General features: G+C 46.9%; 1 protein-coding gene across 5 annotated transcripts in view; it reads right to left on the bottom strand.

Annotated features, from left to right (window-relative positions):
• tnrc6c1 (trinucleotide repeat containing adaptor 6C1) overlaps window positions 1–20,243 on the bottom strand; it is a 43,396-nt gene that overhangs the window by 15,325 nt on the left and 7,828 nt on the right. For 2 of the 5 annotated variants that reach the window (XM_084037079.1, XM_084037080.1), the window contains exons 4-5: window positions 9,881–10,234; window positions 166–2,685 (exon numbers count right to left, since the gene is read on the bottom strand). In XM_084037079.1, the coding sequence (XP_083893205.1) occupies window positions 166–2,685; window positions 9,881–10,234 (2,874 nt within the window). Of the gene's footprint in view, window positions 1–165; window positions 2,686–4,179; window positions 4,389–9,880; window positions 10,235–20,243 lie in introns of those variants that run through there. The other 3 variants (XM_084037081.1, XM_084037083.1, XM_084037082.1) reach the window with 2 other exon arrangements.

Raw genomic sequence — 20,243 nt, forward strand, 5'->3', positions numbered from 1 at the left:
ATGTTTGACACCTTCACTTTGACAAGCCAAAAACAAAGAAACTCAGAAATATTAAATCAAATCACTTTTAAAAATCTGAATGTTGTCAATCTAATGGATCTGTATTAATAGGATAGGTGTTATTACTCATTGCAAACGTGTACATTATGTATTATGATGTCTTACCTTGAGTTATCATGGGATTCCTGTTGTGAGATGGACCAGACTGGTGTTGGACAACAGGATCCATGGGCCCACTGGTGGGCCCTGGGTTTGGGGGGTTTTGGGTGTGGTTCTGTATAGGTGGAGGTGGCCCGTGATATGGGTGATTATGAGCATGGGAATGGTTGTTGTTGTTATTGGGGCCTGGGGGGTTATTGCCTCCAGTCGTAACTTTAGCCTGGGACGTTCCCGGATTGTTCCTGTCCCACAGGTTGACAGCCTTGCTGTAGGTACCAGGGTCACCCCATGCTGAGGTCCCATCATCTATCTCCATTTTACGTCGGATTGAAGGTGGGGAGGGCTCTTCCCAGCCTGTAGCCTCAGCTGAGGACTCCTTCTTACTGCCACTCCAGCTTCCACCCTGCTTCACTGAGCCTGAGCCTGAGCCTGAGCCAGCCCAGGAGCTCATGTTCCCTCCTCCACTACTACCACCACTCGGCCCATCCTGAGGTTTGGCTCCCCAACTTTGGGGAGGGCCACTGGGACGCTGGCAAGCTTGCTCTCCCCAGCTCCCATTCCCTCCAGCTGCAGGTATCCCAGGTCCTGAAGAAGACACTCCCCAGCCTCGTGGGTTTTCCTTCCAGCCTCCTGATTCTCCCTCCCACCCGGGGTTGGTAGGATTCTTTTTGCTCTCTTCTGGTTCTCTCCAGTCCCCTGCGTTATTGCTCCCTCCACTACTGCTCCAGCTGTGGGATGGTTTGGGTTGCTCGGCCCAGCCCTGGGATGTAACCTTGTTGCGAGAATCATCCCATCCAGTAGACTTTTCCTCTCCCCAGGATTGACCCCCATTCTTGGGTACACTGGAGGTGGGGCCTCCTGTTGGAGGATTTCCCCAGCCACCAGGGCCACCTGGAGGCTTATTGTTGTTGGGTGGTTCTCCCCATCCAGAGCTAGGCTGGTTATTAGCGGCTATGCTTCCACCCCAACCTGAAGCTCCCTGAGAACCAGGCACATCATTTTTGCTCCCAGGGTCAGTCCTCTGGGAGGGGCCCATATTAGTGTTGGAGGACCCCTGAGCATCGCTTGGAGTGGTTGGGCCAGAGCCCCATGATTCATTGGCTGCCTCATTCTTACGTTTAGCATTTTTCATGTCCCAGGAGGTGTGCTGGCGAACAGGGGTCTGTCCCCAGCCAGTGTTACACAACACCCTGGGGTCCAAATCCTGGGCAGGCAGCAGAGGAGCAGGATTATCTCTGGATGAGGGATCTCTTTGCTGGTTATGTCCTTCCATGCTGTCACTGCTACCTTCACTTGCACCAGCTGTGCTCACAGCTCTGTTCCAAGGACTAGCCTGTGGTTCTTGGGGAGGAGAGCTGGGGGTATCCCAGCCTCCCTGGGCCTCCTCAATGCGCTGCTTCCCCCAATTTCCACCAGACTGGTCACCCCAGCCTCCAGAGCTCCCTGCTCCACCTCCTCCACGGCCCCAGCCAGAGTCCCAGCCAGGTGCCTCTTTAGACGAAGGTGCCTTTGAGTCGGAACTGTTACCCCATACTGAGCTACCATTTTCTCCATTGACCTGTGGGCCCCCTGAGGGTGTCTGGCCCATGGAACCCAAGACTACAGGTGCACTTCCCCAGCCAGGCAGGTTGCGGATAGGGCTGGGGGATTCCTGCTTATTAGTGTGATTTGGTCCATCAGTTTTAAGGTTCTGAGGTTCTGAACTGAAAGACACATTCGTGGACGGGGAGGGGTGTGTCTCTGATGCGTCAGAGGCCATTATGCTACCCCAGGCACTGCCAATCCCCGTGGAGTTGCTGTTAGTGTTGACTCCAGTACAGGTGCTGGTCTGGGCTGGTGGGGGGCCAGGCGGATTACAGAGGTTAGGTGTAGGTTGAGGAGGTGAAATGGTGTTGGCTCCTCCTGAGCTGCCTCCCCCTGTGCCACCCCCATCATGCCCCAACATGGGCCAGGCAGACGGGTTGGCATTAGGGTTTAGGTTCAAGTTATAGTTGGTGGTGGAGGATGATGAAGAAGACCCCCAGCCTCTGCTGCCTCCTCCCCCCACTGGGCTGTCATTCTTCCCTTCACTCCCCACTGAGGACTGAGGGGGGCAATGGGAGGGTCCAGGCCCAGAGCCCCAGCTGCGATTGGCTGCAACCTGGCTGGAGAGCATGCTGGTTCCAGTATGATTGGCAGGGCTGGGCCCACTGTTGGCCTTGCTGCTAATGTGGTTGGCTGGGAAGTGGCCTGTCTGGCTATTGGCCCCCGTGGCCATACTCACTGTACTACAACTACTACTAGTACAACTGCTGTTGCTGGTCAGGCGACCAGGGTCAGTGTCCAAAGGGCATCCTCCTGGAGGGGCCTGGCTCTGGCTGAGGGTAATAGAAGGCCAAGCCTCTGTGTCCTTCTGGTCAATAATCAGTTGATCCCAGCCACTAAGTTTGGTGGAAGATGCAGCACTTGTGGCACTCCTGTTGGCTGGCAGGTGTCCCCAGAGGGGATTATCATACTGTGCTCCCTGGCCACTCTGTGGGGGCAGTTCTGTATGGAAGGAGAGAAAAGGAAAAGAACAGGACATGAGTAAGAGGATGAGAGAAGGGGGGTTTAACTTATGGACGCCATCACACCCACATATACTTAGTTAGGTTGAAATACCATGGCAACATACACAGTATGGTGTCTACATAGTCTTTGACAAGATGCTTTATTTCTGAAAATAAATACCACCCACACTGATGATGCAAACACACAGAGAATGAAGAATAAAGATTATGCTAGCAGCGGAGCTTTATTTAGAAAATACCTATGATAGGATGAGAAAATATGTACTTAAAACATATCTAACTAATTGTATTGGAATTCTAATCAAATATTACTGAAATATTTTGTATTCATCGCTGTGCAGTGGGAATTCAGACATCCGTGAAGCCATTTTATCGTCATCGTAGATATTGTTCATCATGTGAATGGCAAAACAGAACCTTTAGATTTCACTGTGGTTGCATGTACCAGTAATGATAACAATACAAGTCATCACATTCAGGGAGCATTAGATAATGTGGTTAAAAATAAACTAAAATTGAAAAATCAAACAATGCCTTAAAGGCTAGAAACGGTTTCTTCTCAACAGGTCATCACAACAATAGCTCTCATCGTTGGGAAACACAGAGGATGTAATCAACCGCAGGGGACAGGCAGCTGAGTCATCCTTAACTTCTATAGCAGTTATGACCTCTACTTGACATGAAGCACAAATAGTCTACGCCAGCTCCAGTCTTTTCACCAACATGGCAGCCTCCATCTGCCTGTAAACTGATCTGAAAACCCAAAGTAATGTTTTGTCTTTTTCCTCTTAGATTCTTGTGGAGTGGATTTGCGCGAGTTCCCCAGAGATTCCCTGTGCAAATGGGTCTTGTCGATTCAAACTAAGCCCATAACTGCAGCATTGATCAACCTGCTGCCACCTGATTGCCATTCATGCTGTCTCTTGTACTGCGGCAGCTTGTTGTTTACATCCTGCATGCTTAGTTTGGATCTAAAAACTCTGGCTGTGTCACAACTACTGTTCGTGGGGGAAGTGACAGCATTGGTGTGTCAACCCCTGTTTTCAACCTTACTTCAATGATTGCAACTAAGGAAGAGAGAGAGGATGCAGGGAGAGAGCAGGGGGAAAAAAAGGAAAAAAAAGGAGGGCACTGTGTTTCTGACACACACAGCGCCGTCGTTCTGTGGCGTCCCTCGACTGAGAAGTGCAGGACCGCCATTTTCTCAGTCCTGAACCACAGCCAAAAAGGCTCTGAGCCACCGCCTGTATCTTCACATTGCTGCTTTAATAGCATGCATGTCACTCACAGTAATAAAACGCAAAGCACAAGAACTAAACACTGCGAGCCTGCAATGCTGCAGCTTTAACAAAAGTGCTCACCCACACGCAATGCAAATAACAAGCCACCAAAACAACACGTCAGATGCAAGAGGAGCAAAAAAAAACAGGTGGGATGAAGAGGAAAGACGTGAAACGTAGTAATGAAATACCTGTGGAGAGGTGCCTTCCAACCATCCTGTAAAGAGCTAGGTTGTGTGCAACGCAGCGACCATCCTTGTTTCAATATGTCTGCTCGGCTCGCCAAGCCTCTGAGGCTCATTTTTGAAATGCTGCCAAGAAGTTGCACAGCTCTTGCGCGGCATGAGACAACCCTCCCTCCCTTCCTTCCTCACCCCTCATGCTCTGTCCCTCCCACCAACACTGCTTTGGCTGGGTCTCTCCTCTTCTATCTATTGCCTCCCTCTGGCTTTATTTATATCGTGCTCTATTCCTATCCTGACGGAGCTCTGAAAGAAGGCTGGTTGGGGGAGGGGATGGGAGCGTTGGGAGAGTTGGGGTGGGGGTGAGGGGGAGGTTAGTTAACAGCTCAATGCGAAAGCCTGGAGACCTTCATTATGCACTCACGAGGCATGAGGTAAAACAAAACAAAAGGGGGACTCTTCTAACCTCCCCCCCCCCCACCCTCTCATCTTTCAACCTTTCAAAACTGTCACTAAATATTTAGCCAGGACCACTCCATCTGCAATTAGCACTGCCGCCCACAATGGAAAACCTCTTGAATAGCAGTGGCAGGCCAGAACGAGCAATAGAATCCTCACAAAAGCCCGCTGCACCCCCTCCGGTGCTGGAATGACAATCTTTCTCACACATGCACGCGTTTATGTATGAAAGGCATCAGATCACACATGATCATAAATGTCTGTTTTTGTTTAGATGTATTGCTGCTAGCTGGGAATGCTGTGATTGTTAGCAGCAGTACTAAGCGTTGGAACTGCAGCTTGCTTTCTGGGCAAAGGGCAAAGACATTAAATGATAACGCTCATATGGATGTGGAAGAAACGATGTAATAGAAGGTATGTGCTGCAGAAGATAACCACGGATGGGAGCTCGGCAAAAGAAAAAAAAAAAAAAAAAAAAAAAAAAGAAGAAGCAGCCCAGCAGTCCCCCGGATCAAGGCTGGTATTGTTTACAAATGATCCCAGCGCCCACGCAACAACACAATAAGTCAATGTTTTGTAGAGAACAGAGTGCCTTTATGGCTGAGGTTCAGCCCCCGGTGCCTCTCCACTGTGAGGACCAAACATGCGGTGAGGTCATGCCGTGCTACTGCATGGCCGCTCGCTCTTTTGTGTGTTAACGTACACACAGTGCAGAAACTGCATCGACACACGGGCAAAGAGGAGAACACACACTCCACTTCCTGAACGCTCAGATCGGCAGGCAAATCTTCCTTCAGCCTTCAAACTTTTTGGGACATGTAGGGTGTGTGTGTGTGTGTGGGGATACAAGGATCAGGTAAAGAGGGATCATGAGGAATAAACATACAAAGACAGAGATGGATGCTGAGCGATGTAAGGAGGAAGCAATCTAGGAGGGCCGTGTGGGCCTCAGCTGGACTGATCCTGGCTTAATGAAGTCCCCGAGGGGCAGAGAGACTGGATGGTACGGACTGAGCTGACAATGCATGCTGCCAGCCAGATGAACGAGAGAGAGAGAGAGAGAGAGAGAGAGAGAGAGAGAGAGAGAGAGAGAGAGAGAGAGAGAGAGAGAGAGAGAGAGAGAGAGAGAGACACACACACACACACACACACACACACACACACACACACACACACACACACACACACACACACACACACACACACACACACACACACACACACACACACACACACACACACACACACACACACACACACACACACACACACACACACACACACACACACACACACACACACACACACACACACACACACGGAATGTGTGTTATCTCTGCGTTAAATGATCACAATCAACTCTGAATTGTGTTTGATTTGGGTGATTGATTATTCAACTGATGGAAAATGAATTAGGAGATATAAGAATTGATACTCGATTATTCATTTTCTTGCTTCTTAGATGCTTTTCTTCATCATATATAATAAAACTTAACATCATCAAGCCTTTTCACGTTTGTCAGATAAAAAAGAAAAAAAAAAAAAAAGAAGAAAAACGATTTGAATGTGCCTCGGGCTTTTGGAAATATAATGGCCATTTTTCACAACCTTTTGACATTTAATTGACAAAACAATTAGCAGATGAATAGAGAAAATAATAAGCAGATTGATTGATATTAAAAATATTCATTAGTTGCAGGGCAAATGTGTTTGCACTTCAGCATGAACTACAATTAATAATGATGTTTTTTCACATAATGCATTTGTTACAGCAAGAAAGTATTTTTGGATTGTCAATCTTAGACACTGGATGAGAGTACTGAATATTCAACTCATTACGAGGATGTGAAACTTTGTGGAATAACAGCATTTGTATTATTCCAGTGGTCCATTAGCAGCAAGTTAATACCTACTCGGAATGAGTTACTGGTGTGCAGGTGTCTGGGATGCTCTACTAAACTGGCTGACTTTTGTGTCGGTTTTAAGAATACTTAGCAGCCTTTTGTTTCTGCTAATTTTAGGATTCTGCTGAAGTGGCACAGGTAGTTTGTTGGCCGTGAGCTGAATCGTATTCTCCCTGGAACGAACAACTTCAGCTTTAATGACAGGGACTATACAGAAATAGACGCAAGAGTTTCAGATTTGCATGGATGCTTTCCTTGTGGCTGGTTTGGTGTCGCAGTGTTATTATCTCAAGGGAAACGACTAACGGGGGGACAAAACATGTCTTTTAAAAAGCACACATCTGGTCGTCATGTTTGCTTGTGAGTATCCTGTTTCTCCTCCTCCACTAGAGGATAAACCAGGTCAAGGGCTTTCTCCAGCATGCCAGTCTTAAAATATCTTGCTCTCTCACGCCTCCTACATGAAAGGGCCCTGGGACATGGACTGTTAGCCAAGCAAAAGGCAGCATCGGGAGAAGGCTATAATAATGGCTAGATTGACAGACTTACATATAGTATGTGCAGCCTGACTAATCCTGGCTGCCCTGGGGCCAACGAGGGCATGTGTGAGCTGTGGTGTTGCTAGAGCGGAGGTGGAGGAGGTGAAGACATGTGCATCAGAGAACAACGGGAGAGAGGGAGAGAGAGCTATAGAGAGGGGAGAGCAGAGGCACAGAGCGAGAGATCGAGGTAAGACAGAAAAAAACAAAGAGCGAGCTGAACATTTGTGGTTAACACAGAGCTGACGTTTAATCACATCACAAGACGTCCCAGTCCTCTTGAGGGGATTCCCAAGGCTCTTTGACAGCATCATCAGCAGACTTAGAGAGCACACCAAGTCTAGCATGCGTACTCTCTCTCTCTGTGTCCCCTACTAGACAAGCTGTTAGCACATTAGCCGTTCACGTCACAAGGAACTGTTTACATCGAGATGCCGTTTGTTGACGTAGGCCTCGTGTCGTGGTTAGCAAGTACAACGCCTACTGCTAGAAAAAACCTTTCATTGCTTTATGAGCTTTAACTAAGGGGTTTTAGACGCATGCAAAAGGGAGTAGCTATAAATCTTGGACACATTACAGACCAAAACATGCACTTAATTTGAGTGCATATGATGTAATTTAACAAAAGAAATTGAGGATAACGTTTATGTTTAAGGGTATTTATTTGTATTGATATGAAATCTGAACTCATCTTTAACCGTAACCATTAAAGGCACACCAGTGAGCTGCAACATAGAGTGTATTAAATGTGGGTTGCACCGGCCGTCGCCATCTTGACAGTGATTATACAGCCTAACTCGCAGCTAATCCTAAACCCTGAGACTGCACCCACCTGTCACTTAAAGTGGCCTTCCCATCAATAATGCATAGCTTTGAGCCTTAATATGATTTAAATGGGTGAGTGATATAAAAATGTTCCCTCTGAACAGTTATGAATAGATGAATTAGTTATAGTAGTTATATTAGGCTGTTAACATGTTCATTTTGGGCACTTTAACATGGAGGTCTATAGAGATCGACTCGCTTTTGGAGCCAGCTGTCCATTTAAGAACGTTTTTAGCGCTTCCCGAGGTTGCCGCTATGTTGCTGCTGTTGATGAGTAATACTGTACGTGTCAAGCAGTTGCAGGGACAGCTAAGTCTGCAGAGAAAGAGAATGTTTGTGTTCATGTACATGCATATGTGTGTGGATGCACAGACGTTTTTTCAGCCCTACTTTTCAAGAGAGCCATCATGTGACCGGGTAATGAAAGACGGGGTGAGGTGAGGTGCAGACAGCAGTGAATGAATGCAGCTAGTGTGCTTCGACTGTTAGCTGCTAGAAATGAGAGCAAGGAGGGGAACAATCGTTTTTATCAGTAGACACGGTTGTAGAGACAACAATGGGGGTTTTTACCTGCGGTGCTCGGCTTGTGTGTTAAATAATATTGTTGGGATATTTTACGGACCAGAACCTAAGCGGTGTGGTTTTTTCAACTAACCGTAAAAGTGGAGTGCCATGCTCATGTGCACGACTTCTCCGTGCACCAGTTGAGCATGTAGAGGTGTATACGGCGTATAGAAAACCTCTCGCTGGACTCCTATCTGTCATTCAGTCTGGAAGTTTCTCCCGTCTGTCTGTCCTAACATAATCAGTCAGTTCAAAGATGCACAGAGAGCAAAAGCAGAGCAGAGCAAGCCTGCCAGAGAGGGGCGGAGAGAAGCAGCAGCTTTTACCGTAAGCCATGAGTCACTGCAGCCCACAGTACTGGACCTCTGCCATGCTAGCTCTCTCCTTCTTTTCTTTCTTTCCTTCTCTCTCTCAGTCTTTCTATCAGTGCCAGGTCAGGCCCATTGAGGCACCCGGCCAACTAGCTCACTCCATAAGGCTCCTCCTCCAAAAACAGGAAATACTGGAGGGCTGGTCAGCAACGCTCAACGACGAGTGGGTGGATGATGATGAGAGGGAGGAGGAGGAGGAGGAGGAGGAGGAGGAGGAGAGGGTTAATATCATCGCCATGGAGATTGAGCTGTATTCAAACAGCATCAGTGGGGATCAACAATGCCCACACACACTTTTGGTTTCCTTCCCAGACTATGAAAAGTCAAGTGCCCTAAAAAGAATGTTAACCATCATCATCATCGTCTTCTAAGAGCACATGCTACTTTATTACGAAAGGACAGGGCTTCACCACTTGGAAATGGAGAAGAACCTGGTTTACTCTAACATGCAGAGCCTCGGGAAGGAAAACACACAGACGCATGCAGAGGTAGCCAGCTGTGTTTACTCTCCATCCTCCAGCCCGTATTCCTCTATCCCCATTTCTAATTCCCAGCCAGGCAGAGGCAATCTGAAAATAAACAGCCGCACCTGTGATGCAAGCGCCTTCGTACTGCTCTACTGTTACACCACGCTGTTACGATGACAGCGCCACGCAAAAAGAACGCCAATGCCACTTTATGCAAACTACAACCAATCTTGGACAAAGTTGATAGAAGTCGAACAGCTGGCAGGATGGGTTGTACACAAGAAAGAAAATATGTGTGTACTGTGCAAACCTATGTAAGACTTGTGATCTGGCTGTGTGGAGCTGGAGGAGTTAACAGTTTGTACATAACTACTAAAAACACAGCGTTTTCCCGGTTTACAACTACCCTGTTTGCTACTGAATTCCAGACTTCACATAACTAATATAATGAACAACCTACGACTCTCCAACTGCCACATGTAGAGAAAGTTTTTGCACTCATGCAATAAATCAATTGCATTCCCCTTTCAGAGCGTTTGCAAAATAAATAGCGACTCGCCAACAGAGTGTCTCGGGCTGACCTGTAGGCAGGCTGGCTGTGGAGGAAGAGGAGCAGGAGGGAGAGGAGTGTATGGCTACAGCTGCTGCAGGTTCAGTAGTGGCAGGACGTCCCGTCGTGGTGAGAGGCAGAGTCCCGGTGGGCAGAGGCTGGCCCCTCTTCAAAAGCTGCTTGTGCTCCTGCTGGCGGAAGCGTGGGGGCACCTCTCTTGGTGGGTAGCGCTGCTGGAGCAGAGTCTGGGGCTGCTGTGCTGTCTGCGGCTGACCTCCAGAGGGGGCGCGCTTGCCATTGCCACTGCTTGGGAGTACAGACGGGACGGAACTGGGGTTGACGGGGGGAAGAGGAGGGGTGGGGTCGAGCTTGGCAGAGTCTGGCACTGTAGAGATGGGAGGGTGGTGGTGGTGGAGGGTGGGGGGGCAGGTAAAAGGAGAGCAGAAAAACAGGGACGAGGGAGGTAAAGGAGCATTAGGAAAAGCAGAGTTGTTGAGCACACACTAGTGCCAACACAATTATTGACTGATTAGACAATAAGAACTTAATGATCGTTTTAATTAGGGCCCGAGCGCCGACAACGTCGGACTGCGAAGCCCTATTGAAACTGTAAGGATTCTTATTCTTCTTTTTATTATTTCGCAAGTTCGACGGCCTTTTTGGGGGCCTTAGCATCAAAATTAGCTTAAAAGAATTGGTGTGCACATGTAGACTGGCGAAAAATTTGATATTTTAAAGGTTTCATAGTTGGCCACATAAAGGTGGCTCTCTAGCGCCACCTAACGTGTGTTAGACCAGCCCCAGCACACCGTAACTCTAATTGACACAAAATTCGCCACACATGTGCAGGCAAGTGTCCTCTACAAAAAAGCCTCTTGGAGCACAAAAGTCCACCTAACAAAATTTTCAGCCATTTTGAATTTTGTGAAAAACACGTTTTTGCTAATTCTTCCTAAACCGTAGATCGGATTCTCACCAAATTTGCTGTGCGTCATGATTACGCCAAGCTGGTCAGTTGCCATCAAAAGCTTTGTAAAATGTTGTTGCGGTCAGAAGTTATTAGCCAATGAACATCAGAGGGGCGGGGCTCTAGAAATCAATACACATAACTCCACAATATTTAACCCAATCGTCACGAAACTTGCAGGATATGTTGACATAACTCCCTGGAACATATCCTGAAAGTTTTATTAAAATTGACCACTCGGGGGCGCTACAGTAAATCAGCCATTTTGTGCCATTTTAGGCTATTTTAGCCAATTGAAGGCTTTGTATTTTAACGAACTCCTCCTACACCGTTGATCCGATTCCTGCCAAACTCGCTGAGACTGTTCTAGAGGCCTCAACGATGCAAAATCATCAAACACATGTTTGTCAAGAGTACCACCCTGAACACATGAGCACTGCAATATTGACTCATATTCAGAGCGCCACCTACTGGCGATAGAAAGTGTTAAATATTATATTTCAGCGAACTCTTCCTAGCAGCTTTATCAGATTAACGTCAAACTTGGTCGTCATGTACTCAAGACTTCAATGATCAAAAATCATCGAAAGGTCTTATATAAGTCAAAGGGCGTGGCCAGGGCTTGCGTTTTGGCCAGTGTACAGGAAGTTGTTGTAACTTCAGGATACAATGTCCAATCTGCTCAAAACTTGACATGTTTGATTAGAGTCTCACCCTGAACACGTATGCACTGTGATATTGACCTTAGGTCAGAGCGCCACCTGATGGTACCTGGAAATATCATGTTTTTACACTTTTACGGCTCCTTTTTGGATATTGAACACCTTTAACTTTCACGTACCTGCATGAAACTTTGTAGGTACATAGAACATGTAGAGATGTACAAAAAAGCCTCTTGGACCCATGTCCTAAACCCAACAGGAAGTCAGCCATGTTGCATTTAATGTGAAATTTTAAGCGATTTTTCGCCTCTTTCATGCAGTATATTTTAACGAACTCCTCCTAAAGGGTTGTTCCGATTCCTGCCAAACTCGCTGAGACTGTTCTAGAGGCTTCAACGATGCAAAATCATCGAAAGGTCTTACATAAGTCCAAGGGCGTGGCCAGGACGACGCCACAAACATGGACGAATTTCATGCTTCACAACACTCTAAGCTGTTATAACTTCAGTGTCCATTGTCCGATCCGGTTCAAAATTCTCACGTTTGATGAGAGTCCCACCCTGAACACGTCTGCACTGCAATATTGACTGACAATCAGAGCGCCACCTATTGGCGACATAAAATGTCATGTTTTTACATCCGTATAAGGTCCCAGTGTCGTGGAACTTTGCACCCCAGTCGAGCATGAAAACTTCACTCATCTGACACAGTGATGGACGGGACGATTCAGGCAAGGGACGACCAGTGGCGTGGCGATGGCCGGGGACAACCCGCGCCGTGGCGGTGGCCGGGGACGACCCGCGCCGTGGCGGTGGCCGGGGACGACCCGCGCCGTGGCGGTGGCCGGGACGACAGACGCCAGCCGTGCGATGGCCGGGGACGACCCGCGCCGTGGCCGGGAACGACCGGGGACGACTGGCAACGTGGCGGTGGCCGGGGACGACCGGGGACGACTGGCAACGTGGCGGTGGCCGGGGACGACCCGCCCCGTGGCGGTGGCAAGGCCAGGCGGTCCGACACGTCAGGCGGTCGTAGCACTAACCGAGTTACGTGCCATGCGAGGGCCCGTTATCACTGCTCGCAGTTTTAATTATATTTGAAATTTAAAAAGCAAAAAAAAAAATGATGATTGTTGGAGTAAATATACAAAAAATAACCGCAAAAATGCTGTGTGAGGATTTCCTCCACTGCTTCTTTTCAAAGTCATATGGTCACTATTGGATGAGGACCGTAATGTTATATTCAGAAAGGCAAATGAGGAGAAATACATTAGATATGCCCTCTCTCGTGGCTGGCTGAAGCTTGATGCTGGCTGATCTTTACAGAACCAAAGGAACCATAATAATCTCAGGGTGGTACTGTAATACACCTTCAGCCTTCAGGTATGCAAAGACACACAACTCCAACTGCCATGGTGCCTCATCTCAGATTAGAATTGATGAGGAGGTCAAGTACCAGATAATGGACTTAGATCTGCCCGCTGCATGTTTGTGGGCTATTTTCTCCACCAGGACAGGACAGTACTGCAAAGAGTGCTCGGCCCCATCAACATAAGCTATTCATGGTTTGTGGCAGGTTATGGCCCCTGAAATGATCACGTCTCAGTGCTCTACCAAAGCTGTTAGTTATTAATTGCTTGTGCGGCTGCTGAAGCCAAGTGCTCATGTCCCACTAGCTTTAGTTACCCGTAGCAACAGAATGTGATTTTCTCTCTCTCATGCACACACACTTAGTCGATACGATTTTCATCAAGTGTTCATCCTTCTTAAACCTGCAACTGCATTTTTTGGCCACCGGGGGCAGCTGAAATACATACAATCGCACAGATTTCTGTTTACACAGCCAGCAGTCACGAATTATCATTCATTCAGAGTTTCTGGCCATCTGGAGCATGCAAGTCTAATATTCACTCTCAACTTTTAGCTGTTTTTGTGTCTTCCAACTCTGGAGGGAAACGTCTGGCTCTGTTAGCTCCTCCACTGTTTATCAGCTTTTTTTAATGAAAACAGCTGCCTGCTGCAGCTGAAAACAATGTATGAGAGCTGTTGGAGTCAACCAAAACAGTATAGTTGCTGAAACCGGCTATAACACTCCGTAAACTGTCATAAAAACTATTGATTATACCCGCTTCATAGATTAGCTCTGCATTCAAATCTGCATGCCATGAACAGGAAATGTCTTTGGGAAACGTGCGACGCCCTCAGCAGAGCTAATATGCTGTAGCTGAATGTGGAAGTGCAAGGTTAAATGTCACGGCTAAGTCAAGCAGCATGATCAGCTTGGGGTCACGGAGCCGCCGCTGGGTGAGATGCATCATGGGACACAAAGCACACCGGATAATCGCCTCAGTACATTTCATTGCATAATAGAATAAGCTGGTAAACTAGAATGTAAACAGGATGCAAAAATGTGTTTAAACCAACACATGCTGCACAACAACAAACCCACACATCAGCTGACCGTGTGCACTCAGCCGTAACGGTATTTGAGTTTTGCTGGTAATAAAATACATGAGGGGGGGGAATGAGAATAAAAAAAAAAAAACATGTCAAGGCAGCAACAAAAAGAAAAAGTGAATCTTTGTGTGGCCGGAATGAGTTAGAAAGAACAGCGCTTCGCCCTTGGCTGCCATCCCGAGTGTGTGAAGTGAAGCAATGAATAACTTGCACACATGCAGCCTGCCGGACACACACAAAAACAAAGAGTTATGTAATGCTGGGGCCCACACTGAGGGGAGAGGACAGGACGGTGTCGGGGATTATACTTCCACATGGCCTTATAAATACTGACACGTTAACTCTTCTCGTCCTCGTTTTTCTGTTTGCACTCGTGTCTGTCATGCATGTGAGGGGGGGGTCCAGTACCGCAGCCCCTCTATAAGTTACATGTCTGCATGGTCTGATCCAGTTTCACCCGCATCTGTCTGCGTGTCTCCCTCTCCCTGCAGCTAAGGAATCAGGGGGGGGGAAGCTCGAGAGCTGGAGCTCGCCTCTCATCAGATTTCTCTACATCTGCTCCATTTCCTCTGCGTTCTTGTGCCTCGTCCCTCCCCACCTCCCCATGCTCTCCTTTTCTGCTTCATTCCCTGAGATCTGCTATTACTCCCCATTATTTCTCTATCGGGGGTGGCGGGCGATTCCCGGGCCAATTTCCCCCCGATGATTTTAAGAGGTGATTTCCTCGTATAAACAGGAGGACTTTGTGGTCGTGCAGTTATGAAGGCGATCATGATACAGTTGGGACTCTCTGACGTGTGACGTAGATTCTTCTGGAAGCTGGGGGGAAGGGGGAAGCTGGCTGGCTTCTCCGTCAGCCAATCAGACGGAGGAGACGAGGAGGGAGAGCGAAAGAGAGAGCTGACGTACAGGAGGAAGGGAAGGAGGCAGAGCAGGGAGGGTGATGTGATGAAGAGAATGGTGTGTGTGTGTGTGTGTGTGTGTTACAGTCTCCACCCCCTTGCGAGCTCCACTGTGAGCTCAAGTCTCACTGCCTGAAACCAGCTCGGGTCTAAATCCGCTTACAATTAGAACCCTATTTGTATAGTATGTCATGCTGTACTGAATTCTTCTTCTCATGAGCCCTGCACATTTACTTACATCAAAGTGACTGATGCATTAAAGCAAAAAAAAAAGGCAAATTATAGATCTAGTCTGATCAGTAGACAAAAACAAACGGCCTCTGGCATCGGTAAGGTGTGGCTTATTAAGCACGAGTCTCACAAGTCAGTGCTTTGAAGAAAAAAAGTGAAATGGAGTCAAAAGACATCCGAGTCGCCGGCTCTGAAAGCCTCTTTGCAAAAAACACAGTCATCAGCTGTGAAGAGAATTCCCAGTTCATCAAAGATGCACATCAAACCGTGGCCTTGGGGCTGTGTGCGCTTCACACAGACGAAGACATTCCATTTTCCACTTTAAAAGGAGTCTTCATTTTCTAAGAGAAACGATGATAGCATGCTTGCCTGACTGTTTAAGACCTAGAGGTTGGGGGGGGGGAGGTATCACAGATACGAAGGTTGGTAGAAGAAAGGGAGAGGGTGGAGAGCGTTGATGCTCCTCTTCTGTCTCCCTCTCAGGTGAAACAAGAAAAACAACCCTCATGACCTTGAAGATAAAGGACCCTTTTGTGTACGAGCTCTGTGGACCTGTTCAGGAGGACCCACATCATGCAAGTACCGTTTCAAGTACCTTCATTACTCAGAGGCATTGTCCTGAGTAAACATGTATTATTGTTGTTATTATGTAAAAATTGTACTGGCACAGCTTTCAAATGTGGACCCGAGTAGAAGCGCTCGGAAAATGGATCACGGCCGATTCCAGTGCCATCAGTGCAGTTTAATCATAGTACCATGCTGACTCCGCTTTCCATTCATCGAATGGATCGCCTTGGAGTACACACACTAGGGTTGCACGGTATACCGGTACTAATTTGGTACCGGGGTACTGAGGCATTTAAAACGGTACCATATTGCATTTGGACGGGACCGGTACTTGCAGCGCCGCCGGCAGCGCCCGCAACAGCGGGGCGACCTCGCCACGTGACGTCACCGCGTTGTAACTACAGCTGAGAGGACGAGGAGCGAGCCGCAGCTTGGGGAGATAAAAGGCAAGCCGGAGGAAACCGCTAGCAAGTTAGCGAGCAGCATAGACTGGAGCAACAAACGGAGCAGGAGGAAAGCTTGGAGCGAGCGAGAGAGCGCGAGAGAGAGAGCGAGAGAGCGCGAGAGAGCGCGAGAGAGAGAAGCACGGAGAGGAGACTAGCTGCTGCAACCGTCACCACGCCGCAACTTGCGGACAAACCAGCGCCGCGAAGTCCGATATGGCCGTACTTTAGCTTAAAACAAATGCGCAAGGCGAGGCAGTTAACGCCGATGCACCACTGTGTAAACGGTGTTTAAAAACGTGCATGGCTAACGGCGGAAACACCTCCGACTTATCCAAACACTTAAAGGACCAGCACCCAGACCTGCAGACTGAGCTCAGGGAACGACCACATTCAGTGCTAAAAGCAAGCGCCACCGCCCTTCACTCTTAACAAAAGTAGCTCTGGAAGAAAAAGCTGGTTTATTTATATTATTATATTTTATATTATATTATTGTATTTATATTTTAACATTTTTTAAATTGTGTGCATTAGAAAAGCTTGTCTTTGTGGTATTTTATTTTATTTGCTGATTAATATGTTATTGTTCTAAGATTTTCTATTAAAATAAAGTCAGTAATGACATTTTTTGCGTTCAGTTTTTATTTGGAAAAGTATCGAAAAGTACCGAAACACATGTTGGTACCGGTACCGGTACCAAAATGTTGGTATCGTGACAACACTAACACACACACACACGCACGCACGCACGCACGCACGCACGCACGCACGCACGCACAAGTTTGTTAGTGATTACAAGTTTTCAGTAGGCTGAGCTGTTACAGCCTGAATGAAGCTTTAACAACCTGCCCAAGGAACTTGTATCTATAATAAAGTCTAAAATCTAAACCATGTGCTGTTGCTCAATGACCAGCAGGATGCAGAACTCTACTCCAACAGGCAGGTTTGTTGGCTTCCATCAAAAAGAAAACTCTCCTTTGGTCTTTTGTTTAACAGAATGGCAGCAAAGTCACAAATTCTGCATAAACCGTGCAACAGAACAAAAGCTCAACAAGGAAATAAAATCAGGACGATGTAGATTAAGTTACTGTATGAAAATCACATACATAACCATAAAAACCACAGCCATCAATGTGTAGCCACGCTTGACAAGCGTTATCTGTTGCACACCGTATTCCAAATGTATCGTATATCTGCCGTTGCTGCCAAAAGACTCCTCTAATTGAAGCAAAAAACCGGAAACATGGAAATGACTGGATCCTTATCGGATGTCTATTACAGAGGAGGCGGCAGAAAGAAGTGTCAACGAATCATGAGCGAGGAAGGGAGGCATGTCTTAAGGGTTCTCCATCTCGTTTCTCCTGTGGGCTTTAAAATGTGAGCACTGAGCCTCACAAGAGGGAAGATTAAAGGGCTTAATTAGAAGTGAATAAATATGACACTGTAGTTTAGAGGGAAAACCCTCCCTCGCTGCATCACATTCAACGCGGACAAAAACGCCATTTAAAAGCACTTGATGTCTGACAGCACAGTGTGAAGACCATGAGGCTATATAGGTCAGAGCGTATATCAAATGGCAACTAGATATCTGAATGGTGCGACATAATTGCACACCTGAGCTGCGTGACACATTGCGAGTCGTCGCCGCTTCCTCTCGCCAGTGAGAAACGCTCTTTTAGAAGGCGTTTTCCAGCCAGATTTACAGAAGCGTCACCACGAGAGCAGTGTGACAGATAAGAGGAGGCCTTTTAATGCCCGCTGCTCTCAGAAGACAAGTGGAAGACAGGCAGACAACCTCCCTGGACTCATCACTCCCGTGTCCCTGGCCTTTTTGATGCCAACGGCTGCAGGCGGACCGGATTCCACTGTCTGTTATGATTTAGAGGAAGTGATGGGTGAAAGAGAGGACCGTCCCGTCCTCCTGACCTGCGCAGCACCCGCTGGGTCGACACAATTCACTGCAAAAGTGACCGAGGCTGTAATATTCGTTTCGTTGGCAGAAACTGCCACAGGCTGCATTTTGTTTTCCACTGAGAAAAAATATCATCTTATTATACAAGATGCTCAAATGATTAAAGATTAAGTTTTACCCAAACTGTGCAATTTTTAAGTAGATATATCATTTCCTTTTTTTTTCCAGCTGAAAAAAATAATAAAAAATTGTCCAAAATGTATTTTTAGACATTTTTCTTTCATAGAGTTGTGTCACCTGACTTCTCTCTGCTATAACAATATAAATCACCCCTCCACTTCACAGCTGACTTAACAGCCAGCTCCAGGAATTCCCCATAACACACTTCATCCTCAACGTCTAACACTACTCAGCCTAATACAAACACATAACTCTCACCCACTGACTTCTGTTTGGGGGGGGGGGGAAACAGACAAACTACGTAGATTGTCCATCATTCAGAGGCACCGGACTCTTTTTAATCTGTGTGGCCCTTTAGATTACACCCTACCCTGAAAAGACCGCGATAAGCTCATATGCACAATTTATAGTCCACTTCATAACAGCAAAATCCAGCCGTTACGCCGGCTGCTTTGTAATATGGTTTATCACCACCACGATGCATCCGTTTAAGCAGTGCTTATTGGGACGCGACATGCAGAAGAGGCGGTGACGGTGACAAGCGGCACGCTGGTGTAAATTCCCCCCTGATCGCACCGCAATTTATGACTCTCCAACACAAAGCGCTGGGCGTAATTAAGTGAATGTGAAACGGCAAATTAATCTGTTATGAAATTACTGCCGTGACACTACTTTATAATAATGTTATCTTTTATTGCGCTATGTAAATGTGCGCCTTGATGTGTATGCATGGTGCGCCCCGTCTTTTATATGGATAAAAAAAAAACGCACGCCATGAACATTAACACAATAGCTAATTAACCCTTTGAAATGAACTCTGGTGCAGCTTGTTGATGCCAGAAGGCCTGTTGGTGCTGCCATGCTACACAATAGCTATGATGGAGCCAATAATTATTGCCGTTACTCATTTATCTGGCACTTTCTTGAGGACGGCTGGTCAGTGGCACTACACGGGGAGGCAGACGCATAAATCAAGGTTTGGCGTGACCGTGATGTTGACCTACATACGCCATAGTGACGGGGAGCGGACACAAGCCTTTATTTGCATGCAGGTTTTGAGTTGAAAGTGAAGATCGGCTCGTTTCGGTCCAGACTATAACCTGCATATAAGAAGTGGACGTTTACATGTAAAGTTTCGGCAGCGGACCGGAAGATAATGATGTTAATGAAGATGGACCGAGATCTTTTCGTGTCAAACTTTATGTCGACATTATTAAACCGGGTACATCTGTTTCATTTATTTTCTATTGAAAATATGCCACTATGAGTCTTTTATATTGTCATTCATTATGAAAATAATAAATTACACACGTGCAACCTTGCAAAATATAAAAAAACAAAGTTTAAGTCCAACTATAAACCTTTTTATTGCAGCAACAAATTGGTAGGAATTAAAGTTTCATTGAATTTAATTGAATAGACCTGGCCCATTGTTACCGATATACAATATAATTATCGGTACATCCGTACTGCTACTACCCAATTTCTCTTACAGATGAAATCACTTCATGAACAGTTAATAGACTTAATAATAGCTCAGCCTTTACTCATGCTAAAATTAAATATCTAAAACCCTGTGGTTAGTGTGTTTTGCTAACAACCCGCAAAATGAAAAGCACCTCTTGGAAGCGATCCGAGAGCGGCCTCGCTCTCGTTGTCTAGTCCTCAACAGGGTTCAACATCTTTCAAGCGAACTGTGCGAACCGGGATGAAAGCACCCTAATAGGCCTTTCAGTGTTTGGTGGTGAACGTGCAACATTTGCTGATGAATTTCATAACAAGTCGCAGTTTTGGTTTCGCGAAGCCGAAAGGAGTCCGTGCAGCATTTGCGAGGAGCTGCAACGTGAAACTACGTGAGTAAAACCATATGTGCGTGTTTGCATAAGCACACGCTGTACATATGCTGCTGGCGTTTCGCCTGTCATATAAGGCGACTGCAGGAGCGAGCCTGTGTGAGAGCGAGTGCGTCTGAGAAGTGAGCCAGTAGAAGAATCCTACAAAGGGCCCCCTCAGCTGTGCCGGCAAACAGGAAACTGGCGTGCATTCTCACAGTTTCACATGGTTCCGTCTGTTT

This window comes from Eutrigla gurnardus, assembly GCF_963514095.1.
Source record: "Eutrigla gurnardus genome assembly, chromosome: 20".
NCBI classification, from domain to species: domain Eukaryota; kingdom Metazoa; phylum Chordata; class Actinopteri; order Perciformes; family Triglidae; genus Eutrigla; species Eutrigla gurnardus.